The sequence below is a fragment of the Medicago sativa genome, chromosome 1 (assembly GCF_051527215.1).
Source record: "Medicago sativa cultivar Bolivia chromosome 1, Bolivia_mono, whole genome shotgun sequence".
Classification (NCBI taxonomy): domain Eukaryota; kingdom Viridiplantae; phylum Streptophyta; class Magnoliopsida; order Fabales; family Fabaceae; genus Medicago; species Medicago sativa.
The window spans coordinates 74,031,949-74,051,763 of record NC_140749.1 but is presented as its reverse complement, the minus strand read 5'-3'; the positions used below and the strand labels follow the sequence as shown (position 1 = coordinate 74,051,763).

General features: G+C 32.8%; 1 protein-coding gene across 2 annotated transcripts; it reads right to left on the bottom strand.

The window, feature by feature from the left end:
• Positions 1-998: 998 nt before the first annotated feature.
• LOC146957297 (Protein phosphatase 2C family protein) lies at positions 999-4,549 on the bottom strand. Of its 2 annotated transcripts, none has more exons than XM_085735624.1 (6): positions 4,317-4,549; positions 3,272-3,563; positions 2,402-2,710; positions 2,059-2,176; positions 1,731-1,954; positions 999-1,585 (listed from the first exon to the last, which is right to left on the bottom strand). In XM_085735624.1, the coding sequence occupies exons 1-6, from the start codon at positions 4,361-4,363 to the stop codon at positions 1,415-1,417; spliced, it is 1,161 nt and encodes a 386-aa protein (XP_085591750.1). In that variant the 5' UTR covers positions 4,364-4,549; the 3' UTR covers positions 999-1,414. The 2 variants fall into 2 exon arrangements, with proteins under 2 accessions (XP_085591750.1, XP_085591756.1); XM_085735630.1 differs by having other exon boundaries at positions 4,366-4,549.
• Positions 4,550-19,815: the final 15,266 nt, after the last annotated feature.

Sequence of the window (19,815 nt, the reverse complement as noted above, 5' to 3'; positions counted from 1 at the left end):
CAATACTTAATGTATTTGGTCTATATATAAATCAAATACATTATGTATTTAATGAATCTAAAAAGTACAATTTTGCTTATAAATGTAACCGGAGGGAGTATATATATATATATATATATATATATATATATATATATATATATATATATATATATATATATATATATATATATATATTTATGTTTCCATCATTCTTTATTGAAAGCTATTATTTCAACGTAAAAAAAAAGCTATTATTTCAACAATCATTTTTTTCGAAAAAAAGAAATATAGGTACCGATGCAGAAATCAAAACAATAAAAAATAAATAAATATAGGAAGTGAATATTATAAAAAAATTGTTACAAAATAGCTGTTTAAATATCATTTATCATCATAATTCTGGTGCAACTCAACTTTGACTTAGGAATTGGTCAAATTTAGATACAACCTTATCGTGAAACATGGGTGTCTGAAGTTTAAATTTTTAAAGTCTAATCGAGGCTCAAAGGTTTTATGGTATTTCAAATTCTTAAATTTGACTAAATTTATAACTTATTGAATAAATCCAAAAAAATAAAATTCTATTTATAATAATAATCAGAGGAAGTACAATTGAAATCAAACTAACCGAGGAACTGATTAACCTATAAATTCCCCCTTTGACCATAATTTTATAGTAAAACACAACGTGGAAATCTTAAAAATAGTGAACAAATTCCCCCTTTTGGCAGAATTTATAAAATACAACGTGCGAATCATAAAGAGCAATGATATTCTAATAACCAAAAATCAACAACTTTTGTGACAACCACCAATTTTCAAAGGAAAAGTAGATAGTGACACGGAAACCAAAGCAATAGAGAGAGAAAGTAAAAAGATAATGTGAGTATGAGAGATAAAGTTGTCACATAGATTGTCACAAAATGGTTGTTAGAATATCATTTCTCAATCATAAAACGGTGGAATTAGGCACCTCTCATTAGAACATAGTAGTAGGTTGGTAGAGTCAGCAGCAATTAAAAAAACACGAGTAACCATGATTGATTAGGTCAACAAAAAGACAAAGACAGAGACACATCACCATCTGATGAATCAACCTTTTTTTGGCAAATGCTAACTTGTACCCTCAAGGGCACATGTTAATGAACTTATTATAGAAATATAAGTATCAAAAGTTGTGCAGTCAACCTGTAAAAAGTTAAAATATTATGTTTTTCAATGCAAAGTTGCTCCTTTTGGGTTCCTTAACATGTGTCCTTACGGCACAAGTTAACATGACCCCTTTTTTTTGAACAAATGAATTAACCTTAATTTGACCATTTCACATCACATTTTTTTAAGAGACCATTTTACATTGCATTGATCAAACAAAACAACAAATGGCTTGAACTTCACTAAATTTTACATGATATTATATATTTTAGTGCGAAGGCTAGGCATGAAAGAACAGACATATGGCTGAAATATCATCCATAGCAATACCTCTCCTCTTGCATTTCCATGCATGCATTGCACACTCCACCAAACGTTTAGATGAACTTGTTCTGTCTTCTGTTGAAGACACAATATCCACTGCTTCTTGATTAGAGATCACATCCCAAACCTATATAACACATGTAAAAACCAATTACATATCAAAATTCAGCAACTTAATCTTTTGATATTATCACTAACTGTTTCTATAAGTAACATGACATAATTGCAAGTTTGATTCCCTATTTTTACTATTTCAAAGGACAACACTATACCCCATCACTGGCTAGCACAACAAACTGGTCTTTGCTTGTTATATTCCTTTGTGTTACCTCAGGCACTGAAATAAGACCATAATCTTTCATACAATAGTCACCAAAAGCCCTTGACATGGCTAGTCCCGGAGACTCCTCGTCTGGCAACCACACGCGGTGCACTCCAGGCTCGTCGTCTAGGCAAAACACTCGGCCTTGGCAGTCAAGTATTCTCTCTGCTTCCTCTACAAACATTGCATCAAGATACATAAACTAATGAGATTCTAAGATGTTGCATTAGAGTTACACATGGACATAATTATATAGAAAAATAGTGAACAAGACTAACGAGGTAAATTGGGCTTGAAATCTATTGTTAGCTGAATCGGAACCAAATTTCCATCATCTGATGTTGTAGCTAAAACAGCACGAGAATCACCAACATTTGCAATCACAATGAGTTCACCCTGTTCATTACAGAATCATGATAAGTTTTGGAGCATGTAAGACTTAATTGAAGCAAAACAAATAGAAAAAAGGACGAACTTGAAGATGAAAATTAAGATAAAGACCAAAGATTAATATTTTTGACTTGTGCATATAATGCATTAGTTACTAAAAAATATGAAACTAAATTGTCAGATTTTGCAGATTGAGTTACTGAATTCTATAATTTTCCTTTTATGTTTTACCTGTCTAACAATTGACACTGCCGTCGTTCCACTGAAAAACGAATCAATCTTACGATTCTGCTCTAGTTCTCGATCGATTGAAGCACATGTCTTCAAGTAAGAATGCTTCCACATATTAAACCGATCTTGTTTTTTCTCTGTCTTTAAATCGATTTCTGGATCAATTGAAGTTTGAGAAAGTGTCTCCTGCCAGTTGCATAGCAAAGTTGATGGCATTGACTCTCTTACTGTTCTTGACACATAGTGACCCCAAGGTCCATGTCCATCAAAAACCCCACAGAAGATCATGTCCTCTTGGCATCCAAATTCCTATAATCAGCATCAACAAATTCACTCTCATCAATCACTAATAAGAGAATATTCTCTAATGGTTTTTTCATTGTACATAAGTGGTTATGTATAAATGGACCTGTTTGGATATTAATTAAGCGCTTATAGCATAAACATTTATGATATAAGTTTTTTACAACAAAAGATAAAATACAATAATATAATTTTCATATAAGCTAAAAGTTGTGTTCATAAGATATCTTGGAGAGCTTATGAAAATAAACTGAAAACAACTTATGAATATCATAAGTTGGTTCTCATATGCTCTCCTAAACAATCTTGCAAGTGCTTATGACTAGGTAAGCTTAAATAAGTCAATCCAAACAGGTTAATAGATGTTATCTGTTTTCATAAACTATCTTGGAAAGCTTACGAAAATAAGGTGACTTATGAAGTTATGAACATGTTATAAGTTGTTTCCATAAACTCTCCCAAATAGTCTTAGAAGGGCTTATGCTAAAAGATTAACTCAAATAAGTCAATCCAAAGTCCAAACAGACCTTGAAAAGATAATAATTAACATTGAATATTTGAACGTACTTCCCACACTAAGCAACAATCTTGGTTAACTCCTTTCTTGCCTCTTTTGGAGAAAACTGAGGCAAAGTTGTTTGAACCATCAACATTAACAGTGCCAGAGCTATTGATAAGGGAGTGATTTCTTTTTGCTTCTTTTGCCAATGCTTCAGCAGCTTCTCTCCCACTATATTTAGTGCTTCCTTTCTTCATTTTCAATGACTTTGCCAATCCATTGAACATGGATGAAAAATGACCCATCAACTCTCTCAGCACTATCTTGTGCTTCTTCTCTAATGAATATATAGTACAAAATCTGAACAATGAAAAAAGTACTACAGTTAAACATGATATCACAGGTAAGATACTAAGAAATTCTTCATACAGTCCGATGAAGGAAACGTTTGATCTTTTAGAATTTATTTTACCATTTTTCTTGGTAATAAATATTGAAGAAATCACACAAGTTTTGTTATCCTATTACCCACAACCATTGCCTTAAAATCAACATGGTGGCTCATGGTTAGAGTCTATTTGGATTGACTTACTCGAGTTTATCTACTGACACAAACACTTGTGAAACTGTTTGAGAGAGCTTCTAGAAACATCTTATTACATGTTCATAAGATGTTTTCAAGATAGTTTATGAAAACAACTTATAACTTAAACTTATATGAAAATATCTTGACTTTATTTATTTTTTGTAGTAATAAGTTATACATAAACACATATATGATACATACTTGTGCTATAAGCCTATAAACGCTCAATTAAACTATTTATCCAAACATGGCCAGTCTAAGAAAAACAAATGAATATGTAAAGATTGAGTTACTTTCCAAGTTTTGAAAAGCCCCGGATCAAGGGATTTAACAAACTCAAACTCATTCTTAATTGGTAATTAAATTGGGACCCCCCACCCAAAGAAAAATTAACATTTCTTTTTGCCTTACTTTTTCTTAGATTTGATCTTTCATTTCATTTTTATAAATAAAAAAGAAGTATCCAAACCCAAGTTTAGCTACAGAATAGAATAAGAGATTGTACATAGAAAAACCAAGAAAAATACCTCAAAACCCCTATGCTAGCTAGCACATGTTTAAACACCATTTTCATACCTTAGTAGCTCTTCAAAAAGTTGAAAACTTTGCAAGACCTTGTAGCTGTCGGTTTGAGATGAAGAAGGAACAATAACAGAACCAAAATCAGACAAAACAAGATGAAAGTTGGAGAAAGCAAATTAAGGTGTAGAAGAATGAATATCCAACATTAATAATTCAATAATGTTGTTTGTTTGGTTCTGGTTTCTTCTTTCTTCAATTCCCTTTTATCTAGGAAAACAGCTACAAAGACAGTTTTTTCAGCGTACACATTAGATGCAAATACTAGTACTATAGTACTAATCTGTACATGTATAAATTTGTATCTTCTCTACTGTATGTATATGATTCATAAAATCTTTAAAAGGTAAAGAATAACGATATTTTTTCTACTCTTACTACTTTGTTTGGGACAAAAAAGTAAAATGGCCTTTTTGATTACCCAATTTAGAACTCTATGAAAAGCATGTTCTGTTTGACGGTTATAAAGAGAGAAAATTCAATATTTTTTATTTTAATTTTTGCTGGCAAGTTGATTTAATATAATGAAATGATAAGGGTATGGGCTTATTTAACGATTACTTTTTGTAACATGTGTTTTATGAGTGTATCATGAAATTAATAAAAAGTTTGTTAATTATTTTCCTCAGAACAACTTGGAGGCTGGTTGGACATCATATTATTGCTCTATGCTTTATTCATGAATATGGAAACGAGGATAAAATGAACTATAAGAGGAGGAGAATAATATACATAATGTGTCATCGTGAATTTCACTCAGTTGACAAAGTCGTTGCATAATATATGTAGAGAACGAAGTTCGAACCCCGAATATCCTGCATAAAGATGAATTTTTAACCACTAAACTACTTAAAAACTAATAAATAGAACACAGATGACATCTAATATCTTCATTTTTTTTTGGACAAAAGTATCTTCAATTATTATATATATGTTGCCTTAATGCATGTTCAATAGCGATAACATTATGATAAAAAAACCTTTTAAGAAAGTGTAACCGTTTGGTGCACATGATAGGATAAAGAATCGGATAAGGATAAGATATAATAGCGACCGGATAGACATTTTTCATATGATGTGTTTGGTGCACACATGATAGGATAACATTTTTTTAGGAGCATTTTTTTTTTGTCAGAAAATAGTATATCATTATTTTATCAATCACACTCTCAAACCCTTTCACCGAAACAACCAAAATTCATTGCTCTTTCTTGATCTATCTGATCCTTTGACAGTGAAGAATTTTATTCAATATAAGAAATTTCATTCATTCAAGAAATTGGGAAACAAACAAGAATTCACCAAAGCAACCGGAATAAACTTTAGAAATTCCACTCAATATCACAAATTCAAGAAATTGAAAAACAAATTGGGGTTTTCCCCTTGTATTCACCTACAAAACCATCGATTAAGAAAACATAAAATAGTAATCGATTGGAAGCACAAAACGTAGGGGAAAAAATTAAAAGGTAGAAGCACATAAATTGTTATGTGAAGCATTTGCAAAGGATTTGGAGAAAGGAGGTGGCAGTCAAAAGGCTGTGGGAGGAAACAATCAATGATAGTAGATCGATAAAATAATTGCAAATATTGGAGTAGATTGAGCTGCTGTGTGAGTCGAATGAGGGGTTTTGAGGAAATAGAAAACACGCGTGTGATAACTTTTCCTATCAGGTTGCTAACCCAAGGAAAACTAAGGGTGTGTTTGTTTCAAGTTTACCAAATTAATTCCTAGGAATAACATTCCTTGGAATATAAAGATGAGAATTTTATTCCAAGGTATTTAGGAAAAATATGTTTGGTTAACTTTATAATATTCCTAGGAACCATAAAAATAGAGATTATAATAGGTAACTATTTATGAATTTATTCTCATCTCCATGGGAACTTTATTCCCACCCTTCTCCTTGGGAAATTTTTTATATTCCCAGGAACGTTTTATACCCGGGAATAAAATTTAGTAAACTTGTAACAAACATAAGCATATATATTCCTATCCTTTTATTCCCGGGAATCAACAAATATAACTTGAAACAAACACACCCTAAGGATAAAAATAACAAGGGAAATGTTAACTTGTGCCCTTAAGGCACAAGTTTAGAAGCCAATTGTAGAAACTAATTTTTCGAAATTGTGCATTCAATGCTTTGAAAATTTAAAAATTTATTTTTTCAATACAAAACTTATGTTTTATTTCTTTTTTTAGATCCTTAACTTGTGCCCTTAGGGCACAAGTTAACATGACCCAAATAACAAAGAGACATTATGATAGGATTAATGATAGGTTTATGTTATCCTTTCATGTTGGTGCATCAAACGATGAATTTTAATAAGATATGATATTTCTATCCTATCCTGCGCTCCAAACGGAATTGTTTAGAATAATCAAATGTTAACACACAAAAAAAGAGCAAGTTTTTTTTTTCACATAAAAAGAGCAAAGGTAAAAATTTAATTTTAATAATTTTTCTTATATCTTAGACTATTTTTTTTGACAGAATATCTTAAACTATTTTTTTTTAGGAATATCTTAAACTATTTTAAATTTCTAAATATTTTCATTTTATATTTTCTATCTTAATATAATAATCCAATTTTACATACCCGAGAATATGCACGTATGTTTTGGGATGAGGATTTCCTGCTGTAAACATTACACGCAGTTGCACGCTGTAGCTGTTCTGCACCGTCTGATCTAAAGTGAACGGTTAAGATCTGACATTGTGTGAAATTGTTGAAATCCGTACTGTAAATTGGAACCGTCAGATCATGAATTGATGGCTGAGATTTGCTACTGCGGCAAACTGTGTGAATTTGCTACAGCAGCAAATCCAGATCCTATGTTTTGCAATATTTAGCAGACAATAAATTTATTGATCGAAGAGTTCTTCCTTAATTTCACAAACAATTATCATTTGATATATTTTTTTGTTATATAGAAAATTTAGGATGATTATGTCTCGATCCAAGGTAATAAAAATCTTCATGCTTAAAGAGCGTTTATAAAGGAAAGATTAAATATTTCATTCTATCGTTCCCTTGACACTAAAAAGAAAAAAAAAAACCATTTTTTTTAAGCCCGTCTATTATAGTCTTTTAAGAAAAAAACAATTTTTTTTTCTTTTGTGTGAGCTTATCTCAGTTGGGTAGGGACAATGCATAATATATGCAAGGTCTTGGTTCAAACCCCGGCCACAACAAAAAAAAATTTAAAAAAATAATCACTTTTATGAGTATTGCATCCGTTTGTTACAACTTATTACTTTTTAGATTTTGAAATTTTTAATAATCTAAAGTGATTTTGTTACAAAATTGAAATAATAAATGTTACATTGATATTCTAAAGTAACAATTATTTTGAGACTCCTTCAAAAAAAAAATTATTTTGAGACAGAGAATAAATGTTGAAGAGACAATTATTTTGAGACAAAGAGAGTATTAATGAAGTTTTAAACCGTTCAAGTTACTATGTGTTCATGGAAGCGTGAAATCAGTCGAGTTTCGGCAAAGTTTCCTCAACTATGATTCTCTTTGCTCCAAGTGATTGACACCAAGAAAGGAACTTTGTCCTTTAGTTATGAATTCCCTAACTAATAAAGTGTTAGGTACAATTGTTTTGAGTTACACTAAAAAAATGCATAAAAAATAAAGATAAAAGTAGAAAAATAAATGGATAAAAATGCAAGAATAGCTTGTTTGGTTTATTGGATGTTTTAATTATAGTATATGAATTGGGTATTTATATTGAAACTATTGCCTACTAGCCAAACGACTTGACCTACAGTATTGAACCTCTGTTCGACTAATTTCATAGGTTGTATATGGGTAATTTTTTTTTTCTTCCAGTAGTAACAAAGTCACTAAAAATATTTTACATATATTTCAGGTCAATACAGTTTCGTCTTAAATAAACCGTATTTATATTGATCCATAGATTATCAGTTTTTTTGGGGTTAGGACAATGTTAGGGTTGTTTATAACCCATACAAACTCATTCCTTGCTCAACCCTACGTATGCATAAGTGTATTGTTTTATAGATTTAAGGAAGTTACCATTTCAACTTATATTTCTTTTGCATTTCAAATATTGGCTAATAAACGGTTTGGAAGGTTCTGTATTTAAATTAGTTTCAACTGATTATTGAATAAGCTCAACTTGATGTGATGCTATTGCTTTTATAGACTTGCTTGCACATGCTTAATATTTGTGAATAAGAGGCTATGAGAGTGAATTAATTGGATAGAAGGAAAACATGTACTTGAGTTATTAGCTAACTGTCTTGTGATCAGTAGCTAACAATTAACATAGGCAAGAGATAAATTCCATTCCCACTCTTTTTCTTTATGTGCATAATAGGATGTTCATATTTTTTTATTGTTAACAATTATGTGAAGGCATTTGAGGAGTATATAGAAAGCATTCTTCAATAAACTAAAAAGCTTATTTTTGTCAAAAATACATGTGAGAAAAAATTGTAAAGACACATATGATTTTGGTTTTATTAGAAGTTAAGAGTACTGATAATAAGGTTTGGAAACTGAAAGCATTATCAAGGATAGATATGAAAATACCTCAAGATCCTCGTATTGCTCCAAAGCAAGAAGATCATTATACAATTATGTGAAGATCATAATAAGGTTTTTCTATGAAGGAGGGTTCAAGACTGTTAAGTTTGCAATGCAGAATGGAACATGTCCTAATAAAGAAGAAATGAGGGAGGTCAACTACAACAAATCAAGCAAATAATATTTGTAATTTATAGTTTGATATTTGAATAATAGAAATGCAATGACTGCATTTTTTTTTTTGAATGACGGCATATTTCTATTTCTTCTAAATGTAAATCATATATAACTATATATTTTCATTCCAAAAAAAAGAAAATGTAAAACATATGTTGGAAAACTTACAATTGGATTTGACCAAAAAAAACTTACAATTGTATCTCAAAAGCTTTTGAAACGATCAATTGGGCTCACAAAAATAACATGAATTTATATCTTAATTTTTTAGATAATATCAATCATCTCCAAAGAAGAAATTAGGTGGCAAAATAAGAAAATAATAAAGAATCAAAGAGACCTAATATTAGTCTATTAAAAAAAAACAAAGAGAAGCATTCTTGGGTTTTACCTGCTACACAACTGAAAATTAACGAACCAAAATTATATATTCTCTAATTATGAAACTTATCTATCTATTATCTAATTATGAAACTAAATCTTAACGAGTGCCCCTGGGACATCTAGAAAATTGTTTTTTTTTTTGAGCAAATCTAGAAAATTGTTTAAAAACAATAAAATTGTGCAGAAATATTGGTTCATTTATTTTGATTGAATAAAAAGAAATGTAGAATCAATTGACGAGATTTATTTTTAGACAAAAATTAGTAGATTAGATATAATATTTATTTTAGACCCCAAAATTGTATATTTTCAGTTGAGAAACTCTTGCTACTTTTTTTTTTATCTATTAACTTCTTGCTACTTTTTTTTTTTTTTTTTATCTATTAACTTCTTCACTTGCACACAAACATGCAAAATTTAAAAGTTTCTTTATGGTTCATATTTGGCTTGACTTTACCAATATTTATGAAAGACACTAGCCATAATAATACATAATCTTTTGGGGTGAGTTAATATTACTTAAGGAAATGTTAACTAGTGCCTCCGGGGCACTGGTTAAGGGCCTTAAATAGTAACTTTTTATGAAAAGTTGTGTAATCAGTGCATTGAAAGTTGAAAACTTTAACATTTTAAAAGAATAATTTCTTAATTTAACATGCTTAAAGAGTGTCCCGGGGGCACTCGTTAACAAGACCCTTAGTTTAATTAACTGTGATTATGGCTCAAATTTTTTATTGGATCAAGGCATTGTCCACCTTTTCTTTCTTTGAAATTAACACACCATTGTAATGATGAGCACATTGTTTGTTAAAACAACACGGGAACTTGGTGAGGATTATGTATTGGAGTGTTCAGTGATCACAATTAAGATTGGTGGCAGTGACCTTGCCGGTGAAGCTGACAAAACATGTTAGAGGTTGTAATTAGTAATGAGCAACACTAAGTTGTAATTAGTATATGTAGGCTTATACAAGACTTCATACTTTTCTTTCACTCAACTTCACTTGATTTTGCACATTGCTATTGTTTCTCACCGTGATTCATAAGCTTTTCAGAAAGATGAACAACGAACAACAAAACGAATTGATTCAGTGATGAATCAATCAAGAAAAATAGATTATGAAGAAAATTGAAACGATAATGAATTGAAATAATCAAAAGGATGAAGAAGATGAACAAGAACAACGATAGGGTTGTTCAATCTTCGCAAAGCGGAAGTACAGGAGGAGGACGAACCTGCTCTGATACCATCTAAGAACTTTGCAAAAACTAAAATTGAAAAAAAGTGATTATCATTGAATGAATGAATTCAGTTACAGATTATGTTATATATATACAAGCTAGGAAATGACACCTCAACATAACTAACTTGTAACAAAACTAATGCAAAATCTAAATGTAACTGAAATTTACATGAAATTCACATTCTCAAATGTAACTTGTGCTCTAAGTCATCTATGGCTTATCTTCTAAACTTCTTCTTCCTTCTCATTTTTGTCTTGCTCTAATAATCTCCATAGGTGATCGAAGTGGAAGTAGAGGATACTTGTGAAGTAGTGAATATGAATAAAATGAGTTCAAAAGTTCTTCGAAGTTGTTGCCATTTATTTCATTCAAAATTGTTGGATCTTTTCCGCCGAAAATGTCTTTTTTGAATTTCACTCCATGTATGTCGGATCTGTCTGATTTTGAGACATCAGCTTGATGTTGGTTGCTCAAACCAACCAGTCAAGTTTCTCCATTGTCATTCCATTCGTCGTCAACTCTTGCATGTTTCTTTGTTCTTATATTCCGGTAGTTATCTATCTCATCATCACCTCTTCTTTCAGGCAACTAACACAAATCAAACAAATACAAAATAAGTATATGAATTATTGAAACAACGTACTAAACCAAATTGGAATAAAAAAGATGTAACAAAAAATCATTTTAATTTCTTGTCTATTTTAATTAAAAAAAATCATGAATCCCTAATTAAAAATCTGATAGACAAATATTTATGTAAAAAAACTTGCATGAATATACAAACCTCTTGAGCAATTTTAGACCATTCGGAGTTGCACCCTTGATATTGTGGCACATCAGATTCCGTCGCGACGATCATAAAAGGAGTTCCACCCCTGAAATTTACAATGTAAAAATTTACATATTAAAATTGCATTTTTTTTTTGCATATAAACAATAATGGTATATATTGAATCTGCTTACCTGTTAGTTGATGTTTGAGAAGTATTATTCCTTATAGAAGCAATGGACACATTATTGCATAGCATATATGATACACCAGGGTGAGGAATTGAGGCATGGCTTGAGTTTGGAACTTGTTCAAATTTGTTTCCATTTATCTCATTCAAAGCTGAAGGATCTTTTCTGCTGAAAATATCTGTTTTGGATTTCACTTCAAATATGTCGGATTTGTCAACTTTGTGAGACATCAACTTGCTCCTGGTTGCTCAAAGTACTTTCTCCATTGGCATTCAATGGTTTTATGATTTGATCGTAGAGTGGCCAACCAAGTTTTGTGCGTTTCCTTGTTCTTATATTCCAGAAGTTCTTTATCTCATTATCAGTTTTTCCAGGCAACTAACACAAATAAAACTATTATCAAATAGAAACAAATAGAAACAAATGAATAAAAGTGATGATTCTTATTGATTTGTAAATGATTACAAGTTTATTTATAGATGAAATTAGAGTGCACCATAGTAAACATAGGGTAACAACATCTAATAAACTCTAATGACTAAGCTTCAGTTCTTTCTTGCTCTCCAAGTTATCTCCTTCATCCTTGTTGTGAGGTAACTTGCTTTGCAAGTTTTCTGCTTCACCTTTGTTGTGTAATAGCCCCCCCACAAGGTGGAGGTTGATAGAGATCTATCAAACCCAGCTTGGATAACAGAATGCCAAAAGGTTGAGGCAACAGTGGTTTTGTGAAAAAATCTGCCAATTGATCTTGAGAAGATACAGGCAGAAGTTTCAAAACACCAGTCTGTAGCTTTTCTCTGACAATATGACAATCAATATCCAAATGTTTCGTCCTTTCATGAAAAACAGGATTGACAGCAATGTGAAGAGCACTTTGGTTGTCACAAAACAAGACTGGAGGTTTAGTACAATTAACATGTAAGTCTCTGCGCAAGTAGAGGAGCCACTGCAGTTCACAAGCAGCAGATGCTAAGGCTCTGTATTCTGCCTCTGAAGAGGATCTGGATACAGTCATTTGTTTCTTGGTTCTCCAAGAAATTAAAGAGTTACCAAGAAAGAAACACTGGCCACTAATAGATCTTCTGGTGTCAATACATCCTGCCCAATCAACATCAGAAAAACCTTGTAAATGTAAAGAGGAGCTTCTGGAGAAAAGAAGACCTTTACCAGGACATCCTTTCAAGTATCTGAGAACTCTCAAAGCAGCATGATGATGAGTTTGAGTAGGCTTAGAGAGGAATTGACTGAGTTGTTGTGTAATGAATGTAATGTCAGGTCTGGTAGTGTTGAGATAAAGTAACCTGCCTACCAGTCTCCTGTAAGAGGGAACATCATCATAAGGAAGAGAAGAATCATTATGGAGCTTAATAGAGGGATCAGAAGGTGTGGAGACAGGCTTGGAGTTAATGGAGCCTGAATCAGACAATAAATCCAAACAGTATTTCCTTTAGCGTAAAGAAATGCCTTGTTTAGAATGAGCAACCTCCAAACCCAAAAAAATATTTAAGCTGGCCAGGATTCTTGATTTTGAAAGAATTGTGTAATATGGATTTGATATGATCAAACTCAGTCAATGAGTCTCCAGCAAGGATGATGTCATCTACATACACCAATAAGACTGTGAATGTGGAAACAGTTTTCTTGATAAATAAGGAATGATCAGATGGTGCTTGTATGTAGTGATGTTGCAGTAAGACAGAAGTGAGCTTCTCAACCATTTCCTGCTTGCTTGTTTGAGACCATACAAAGGCTTCATTAACTTGCAGACTTGATTTGGCCTGGGTGATGTAACACCTGGAGGAAGAGTCATGTATACATCCTCTTGTAAATCACCATGGTGAAAGGCATTGTTGACATCAAGTTGATGTAAGTGCCAATGGTGAATAGAGGCCAAAGCAAGAACCAGTCTGACTGTTGTCATTTTAGCTACTGGTGAAAATGTGTCAAAAAAATCAAGACCTTCAATTTGGTTGTATCCTTTAGCCACAAGCCTGGCTTTGTATATTTCAATAGAGCCATCTGCATAGTACTTGACTCTATAGATCCATTTACAACCAATAGGTTTGACATGTTCTGGCAGATCAACAAGTTTCCAGGTACCAGTGGACTCAAGAGCAGAAAGTTCAGCTTGCATTGCTTGCTTCCAGCAATCAAATTTGTTTGCCTCAGTGAATGTTTGTGGTTCAGGGTTGGTGTGTAAAGAGTTAACAAAACAAGAATGCTGGTTAGACAGTTTATGATGAGAGACATAATGTGTAATGGGGTAAAGAGAAGCATGAATATTATTGCAAACATAGCCATTTAGATAAGTAGGAGTATTGGAAACTCTAGTTGACTGTCTAGTAGGGACAGGTAAATTGAGAGGAGGAGAGGGAGTAGATGGAGAAGAGACAAAAGGAGGGTCATCAATAATGACAGGAGGAGCAGGAATGATATCTGGAGAGATGGATAGAGGAATGGAAGAAAAGTACTCCCATTGGGAAGTGATGGAATCAGGATTTCTAGGGTATGGAAGAATATGTTCATGAAAGATAACATGTCTAGAGATGAAAATGGCTCTAGAATGTAGGTCAGGTCTAAGAGAATGAAACCCTTGTAACCTGATTGATAACCAAGAAAGATGGACTTTCTAGCTCTGGGATGCAATTTTGTTCTATGGATCTGTAATGAAGAAGCATAACAGAGACAACCAAACACTTTGAAAGAAGAAATATCAGGTAGTTTTTGATACAAGACTTGAAATGGGGATTGATGGTGAAGAATGGGAGTAGTGATTCTATTGATAAGAAACACTGCATGAAGGACAACATATGACCAATATGAAGAGGGAAATTTGGATTGAAATAAAAGAGCTCTACCAACATTAAGGATGTGTTGATGTTTTCTTTCAACCCTAGCATTTTGCTGAGGGGTTTCAACACATGATCTTTGATGTATGCTACCAAGAGACGCATAAAATTCAGAGAGCATGAATTCTGGTCCATTATCAGACCTTATAGTTTTAGGGGTAATGTTAAACTGGTTTTGTATCATGGTAATGAAGGATTTGACATGATGGGGAACTTCTGCTTTGGATTTAAGCAGTATGATCCATAAGAATCTACTATGATCATCAACAATAGTTAGAAAATATTTGTGACCATGAACAGAAGGAACAGATAAGGGACCCCATATGTCAAGATGCAGCAATTCAAACTTAGAAGATGCATGAGAAGAACTAGAATGAAAAGGAATATGTTTCTTTTTAGCAAAATGACAAATGTCACAAGTTGCTTTATTATCATTGACAATAAAAGAGTACAAAGATGACATTTTATCCATCCTTTGATGAGATAAATGTCCCAATCTGAAATGCCATAAGGCTTTAACAGGAATATACTGACTTGAATTACAAGTAATATCAGAAACAGAAGTACAAGGTACATTTATTGTGCTAGAAACAGAATTGATAGAAGCTAAATTTGAACTATGAAATTTGTATAGGCCATCTTGCTGACTAGCCAAACCAATCATCTTCAATGATATTGTGTCCTGTATGAGACATTGTTTATCAGAGAAGTGGAAAACACATGAAAGGGATTGACAAACTTTAGCAACAGACATAAGATTCAACTAGAAGGTTGGACAATATAAAACATTGGTGAGATAAAATTGAGGACTAAATGTGATAGTGCCAGCCTGATGAATGATAACAGTGGTGTTATTAGGCAGATTAACATAAACAAGTTTAATAGAGTAAATGGATGAAAAATGTGATAAATGACTACAAATATGCTCATTAGCACCTGAATCAAGAAGCCAATATGAATTGGAAGGTAAAGAGGAGGAATTGATACTATATATACCTGCAGAAGATGAAGAAGCAGAGTGTCCAGGAGTGATTTGAGCGGAAACATTTATGTGGTTGGTGGTAGGGCCTGAAGGAGGGGTTGAGGCTGAGGAAAACAAATTTGCTTGCTGAAGTAAAGATACAAGCTGATCAAGCTGATCCTGAGCCAAACCAATATTACCAGAAACATTGCCAATACCACCAGAAACATTATTAACTCCACCAGAGACATTGCTTGCATCAGAAGATTCAACTGAAGAGGCATTAGCTTGTGAATTACTAGCAGATTGTGTCTGAGCATTAGATTTGTTAGGGAATCCATGTTTTTGATAATAATACTCAACAGTATGGTTATATCTATTGACAAATGAGCAATATCTAGTAGAAGGTTTATTGAATGAACCTCTACCACGACCTTGAGGTCTTCTAGCATCAGAAGCATTCACAAGAACAGAGCCTTCATCCATGGAAGAAAGAGAAGGAGCCAGTACAGTGTTGCTTTCTTCCTGGATAACTAGAGAAAAACCCTTATTCAAAGAAGGTAAGGGATCAAGTAGAAGAACTTGAGTTTTCACAACTGAAAACTGATCATTCAGGCCAGTTAGAAACTGAATGATTTGATCTTCAACGCGATACTCTTTGTTAGCTCTCATAGCAGCACATTGACACTGAACTGGACAAATGCAATTTTGAATAGGACGATGAGAATGAAGCTCTTCCCATAGAGCTTTCAACTCAGTGAAATACTCCAAAACAAATTTTGAACCTTGCTTGAGATTGTTAATGGAAGAACGCAAATTTGCAATTCTGATACGATCTACCTTTGAGAATCTTTCTTTAAGATCTTGCCAAACCTCAAATGTTGTATCATGAAAGACAATAGTTTGTGCAATAGAATCAGAAACTGAAGAAATGAGCCAAGATTGCACAAGATGATTGCAACGTTCCCAAGCATTTCTGTTGAGATCATCATCAGTTGGAACAGGGAGGGATCTATTGATGAAAGGAAGCTTGTTCTTCGCGCCAAGAGCACGCTGCATAGATCTACTCCAAGAAAGATAATTTGAACCATTAAATTTGGGAGAAATTATCACAGAGTAAGGACCTTCACTTGGATGAACGTAAAATGGAGATTCAGTATCTTCGCGCTGATTACGAACCATGATGAATCAGAGGAAGAACAAAAAAAATTTGAAGAAGAAGAAGAAGTATCAATTCACGAGAAATGTGAAGGAAAGAAGAGTCTCAATGAGAAATTGAGATCAAAAGCAAGAAGAAGGAATCGAAACTAGAACGATTCACCAGAAAACGAAGAAAAAACAGAGTGATGAAGAAGCTTGAGCTTCAAGCTTCAATGGCGGAAAACAGTTATGATTGGATCGTAACTAACTTTCTCTCTCTTGAAGAGAGAAACTGATACCATATTATCAAATAGAAACAAATAGAAACAAATGAATAAAAGTGATGATTCTTATTGATTTGTAAATGATTACAAGTTTATTTATAGATGAAATTAGAGTGCACCATAGTAAACATAGGGTAACAACATCTAATAAACTCTAATGACTAAGCTTCAGTTCTTTCTTGCTCTCCAAGTTATCTCCTTCATCCTTGTTGTGAGGTAACTTGCTTTGCAAGTTTTCTGCTTCACCTTTGTTGTGTAATAAAAACAAATACAAAATAAGTATATGAGACAATATATATATATACAAACACATGCACGTAAACTATATTGGAATAATTGATGTCATGCTTTTTAAAAGCTCTCGTTCACTTTAAATGAGAATTGTTGACTAGAAAATATATAATCCAAAATAACAGTGTGTGGCGGGTATATTCATACTTTGACATCTTATGCACATATTGAAATAGATTTGGTAAAATAAATAAACCAATTAAATAAACCTCACATGAAAATGCATTAGTTACTTCAAAAAAAAAATGAAAATACATTAGTTCACAGTTTAAAAGACTAATTATAATAGAATCATAGAAATAAAGGATTTGAATGGAAAAAATGAAAATACATTAGTTCACAGTTTAAAAGACTAATTATAATAGAATCATAGAAATAAAGGATTTGAATGGGAATGAAAAAAAATAAAGGACTAAACTGTTACAAATAAACAAGATAAATGACCTCTGAAGTAATTTTGCCAACATATTTTTATCTCTAGTCCACTAGACCACCTTTCTTGCTACAAATCCTTAAAACTCAAAAAAAAAAAAAAAAAACTAATTCAATCCCTATATATCCTAGCACCATTATTTATTTTAAAGGAAAAAAATATATCACGGATCCCTAATTAAAAATTTGATAGCTAGTTTCACCAAAAACAAAGAAACATGACCATAAAAGGACTAATTTGATAGCTAGAATCATAAGGACGTACTGTATAACATATAACCATAATAGTACAATGCTTAAACCGCATAATATATGATAGGCAATTGATGGATATACATGCTATTGCATATTAATGATTATGATAGACAAATATTTCGAGCAATTTTTTTTACAAAGAATAAACAAACCTCTTGAACCATTAGAGACCATTTGGGTCCGATCTTGGCATGAAGTTCAACGATTTTCTGTTCTTCTTCTCTAGTAATTGAACCCTTTTTTAAATTAGGATGTAGGTGATTAAGTCATCTTAGACGACAACTTTTACCACATCGAAAAAGTTCGGTTTTCTCTTTTACCGCATCCCAGTTGCCCTCTCCATATTTTCTCACATATTCTTTCAATAGTGCATCCTCGTGTGAATTTTTTTTTATCTGCCCTAGTTGAAACAAAAATACCAAAACTGCCCTACTTTTTCAGAGTTGACTGGTATGTCACAAGTTGGACTTGCGACCTACCCATGTCACAGTTCCGACTTGCGACATACCCCCTATGTCACAAGAGGCAATGGCGACATGCAAGTCTCTCAAATTTTGAAATTTTTTTGTCCTTATTATATGTCACAAGTGGGACTTGTGACATATTTATTTATTTACTTTTTCGTTTTTTTCTATTAATTTAATAGAATTAGTTTTAAAAATTTTTAAAAAAATAATTGAAATAAATATTTATGATTTAAGATGACACATTTAAAGGTACAATACATTTAAATGAAGAATAAATATTTAATATTTAATTTAATAAAATACAAACCAAATGCAATTAAAAAAAAATATGCATAGATTGCTACTGATGTTCAGAATTAATGCAATTTTTTCGGGAATGACCGGTCATCCTACAAATGCCGCATTTTCTCCCCTCATTTTCCACAACGTCCATCTCGGTCCTAATGCGAGTAATTGGGGGACGACCTTTCTTAGCTCTACGCATCGCTGAATCGGAAACCACCTCTGAGCCTACATATGTTGGCCAATATTGTTGGTGGTGAACCACATCGAAATAGATATTGTATACAGAGTATACACATTCATTCGTAAATTTATGATCAACAAATGTTTTATAGTCGTAGCTAAAACTAGAACATGCGGCAATGACATGTGAGCATGGTAGGTGTAACGCCCTGAATTTTCCACAGTCGCACCATTTACTTCGCAGGTCGACCTTGTATTCTCCCATCGGCAATCCTTCTCTATGGTCGATAGTTTCACGGACGGAGAAAGTATACCTATCTCGGTCGAACTGAGTGACACTGTGACTATTGGATTTGATGACCTCTGCCTTCAGAAACTTCATGATGTTTTCTGAGAATGGTTCCCCAGAATTTACCCTTGCCGATGCCTCGTGTCCTCTTTTAGCAAACAAGGCCCCCAACCTGTAGTAGGAGGTTTTCACAATAGCTGTGATCGGGAGTCCGCGAATACCTTTATACACGTTATTTTGCGACTCTACTAGGTTGCTCGTCATGTGGCCCCATCGTCGACCATCATCATGTGATTGAGTCCACTTTTCGACGGGAATGTTGTCGACCCAAGCATTGGGTCATCTTACATGAACGATTACATGTCAACATATGCTTACAATGATCTAAACCAACCTGGAACATCCTACACAAATAACCCCCAAGCCAACAACCAAAACTACAACAACCAAATGTACAGCAACCCACACTACAACTACCCACCAACACCAACTGACCTGTATCCCCAATTCACACCGGGTGCCGAATTTAATTTTTCAATTTCTCCTGCAAATGACGCCGAGTTTGGTCAATCGTCATTAGGCCGTTTATCATTGAATTCCATTGAAGAGAATCAATTTCTCAATACAACATGGCCTAGCAGGGAAGACGATGTTTCATTGACGCTTGGTCAAAGTAGTCAAG

Bases quoted from the DNA above. Each gene is read 5' to 3' on its own strand.
- LOC146957297 (XM_085735624.1), bottom strand. From the start codon at position 4,363: ATGAAAATGGTGTTTAAACATGTGCTAGCTAGCATAGGGGTTTTGAG. The intron at 2,711-3,271 runs GTACGTTCAAAT...TGCTGATTATAG, and splicing joins ATTGTTGCTTAGTGTGGGAA to GAATTTGGATGCCAAGAGGA. The intron at 1,586-1,730 runs GTATAGTGTTGT...TGTGTTATATAG, and splicing joins TTGTGCTAGCCAGTGATGGG to GTTTGGGATGTGATCTCTAA.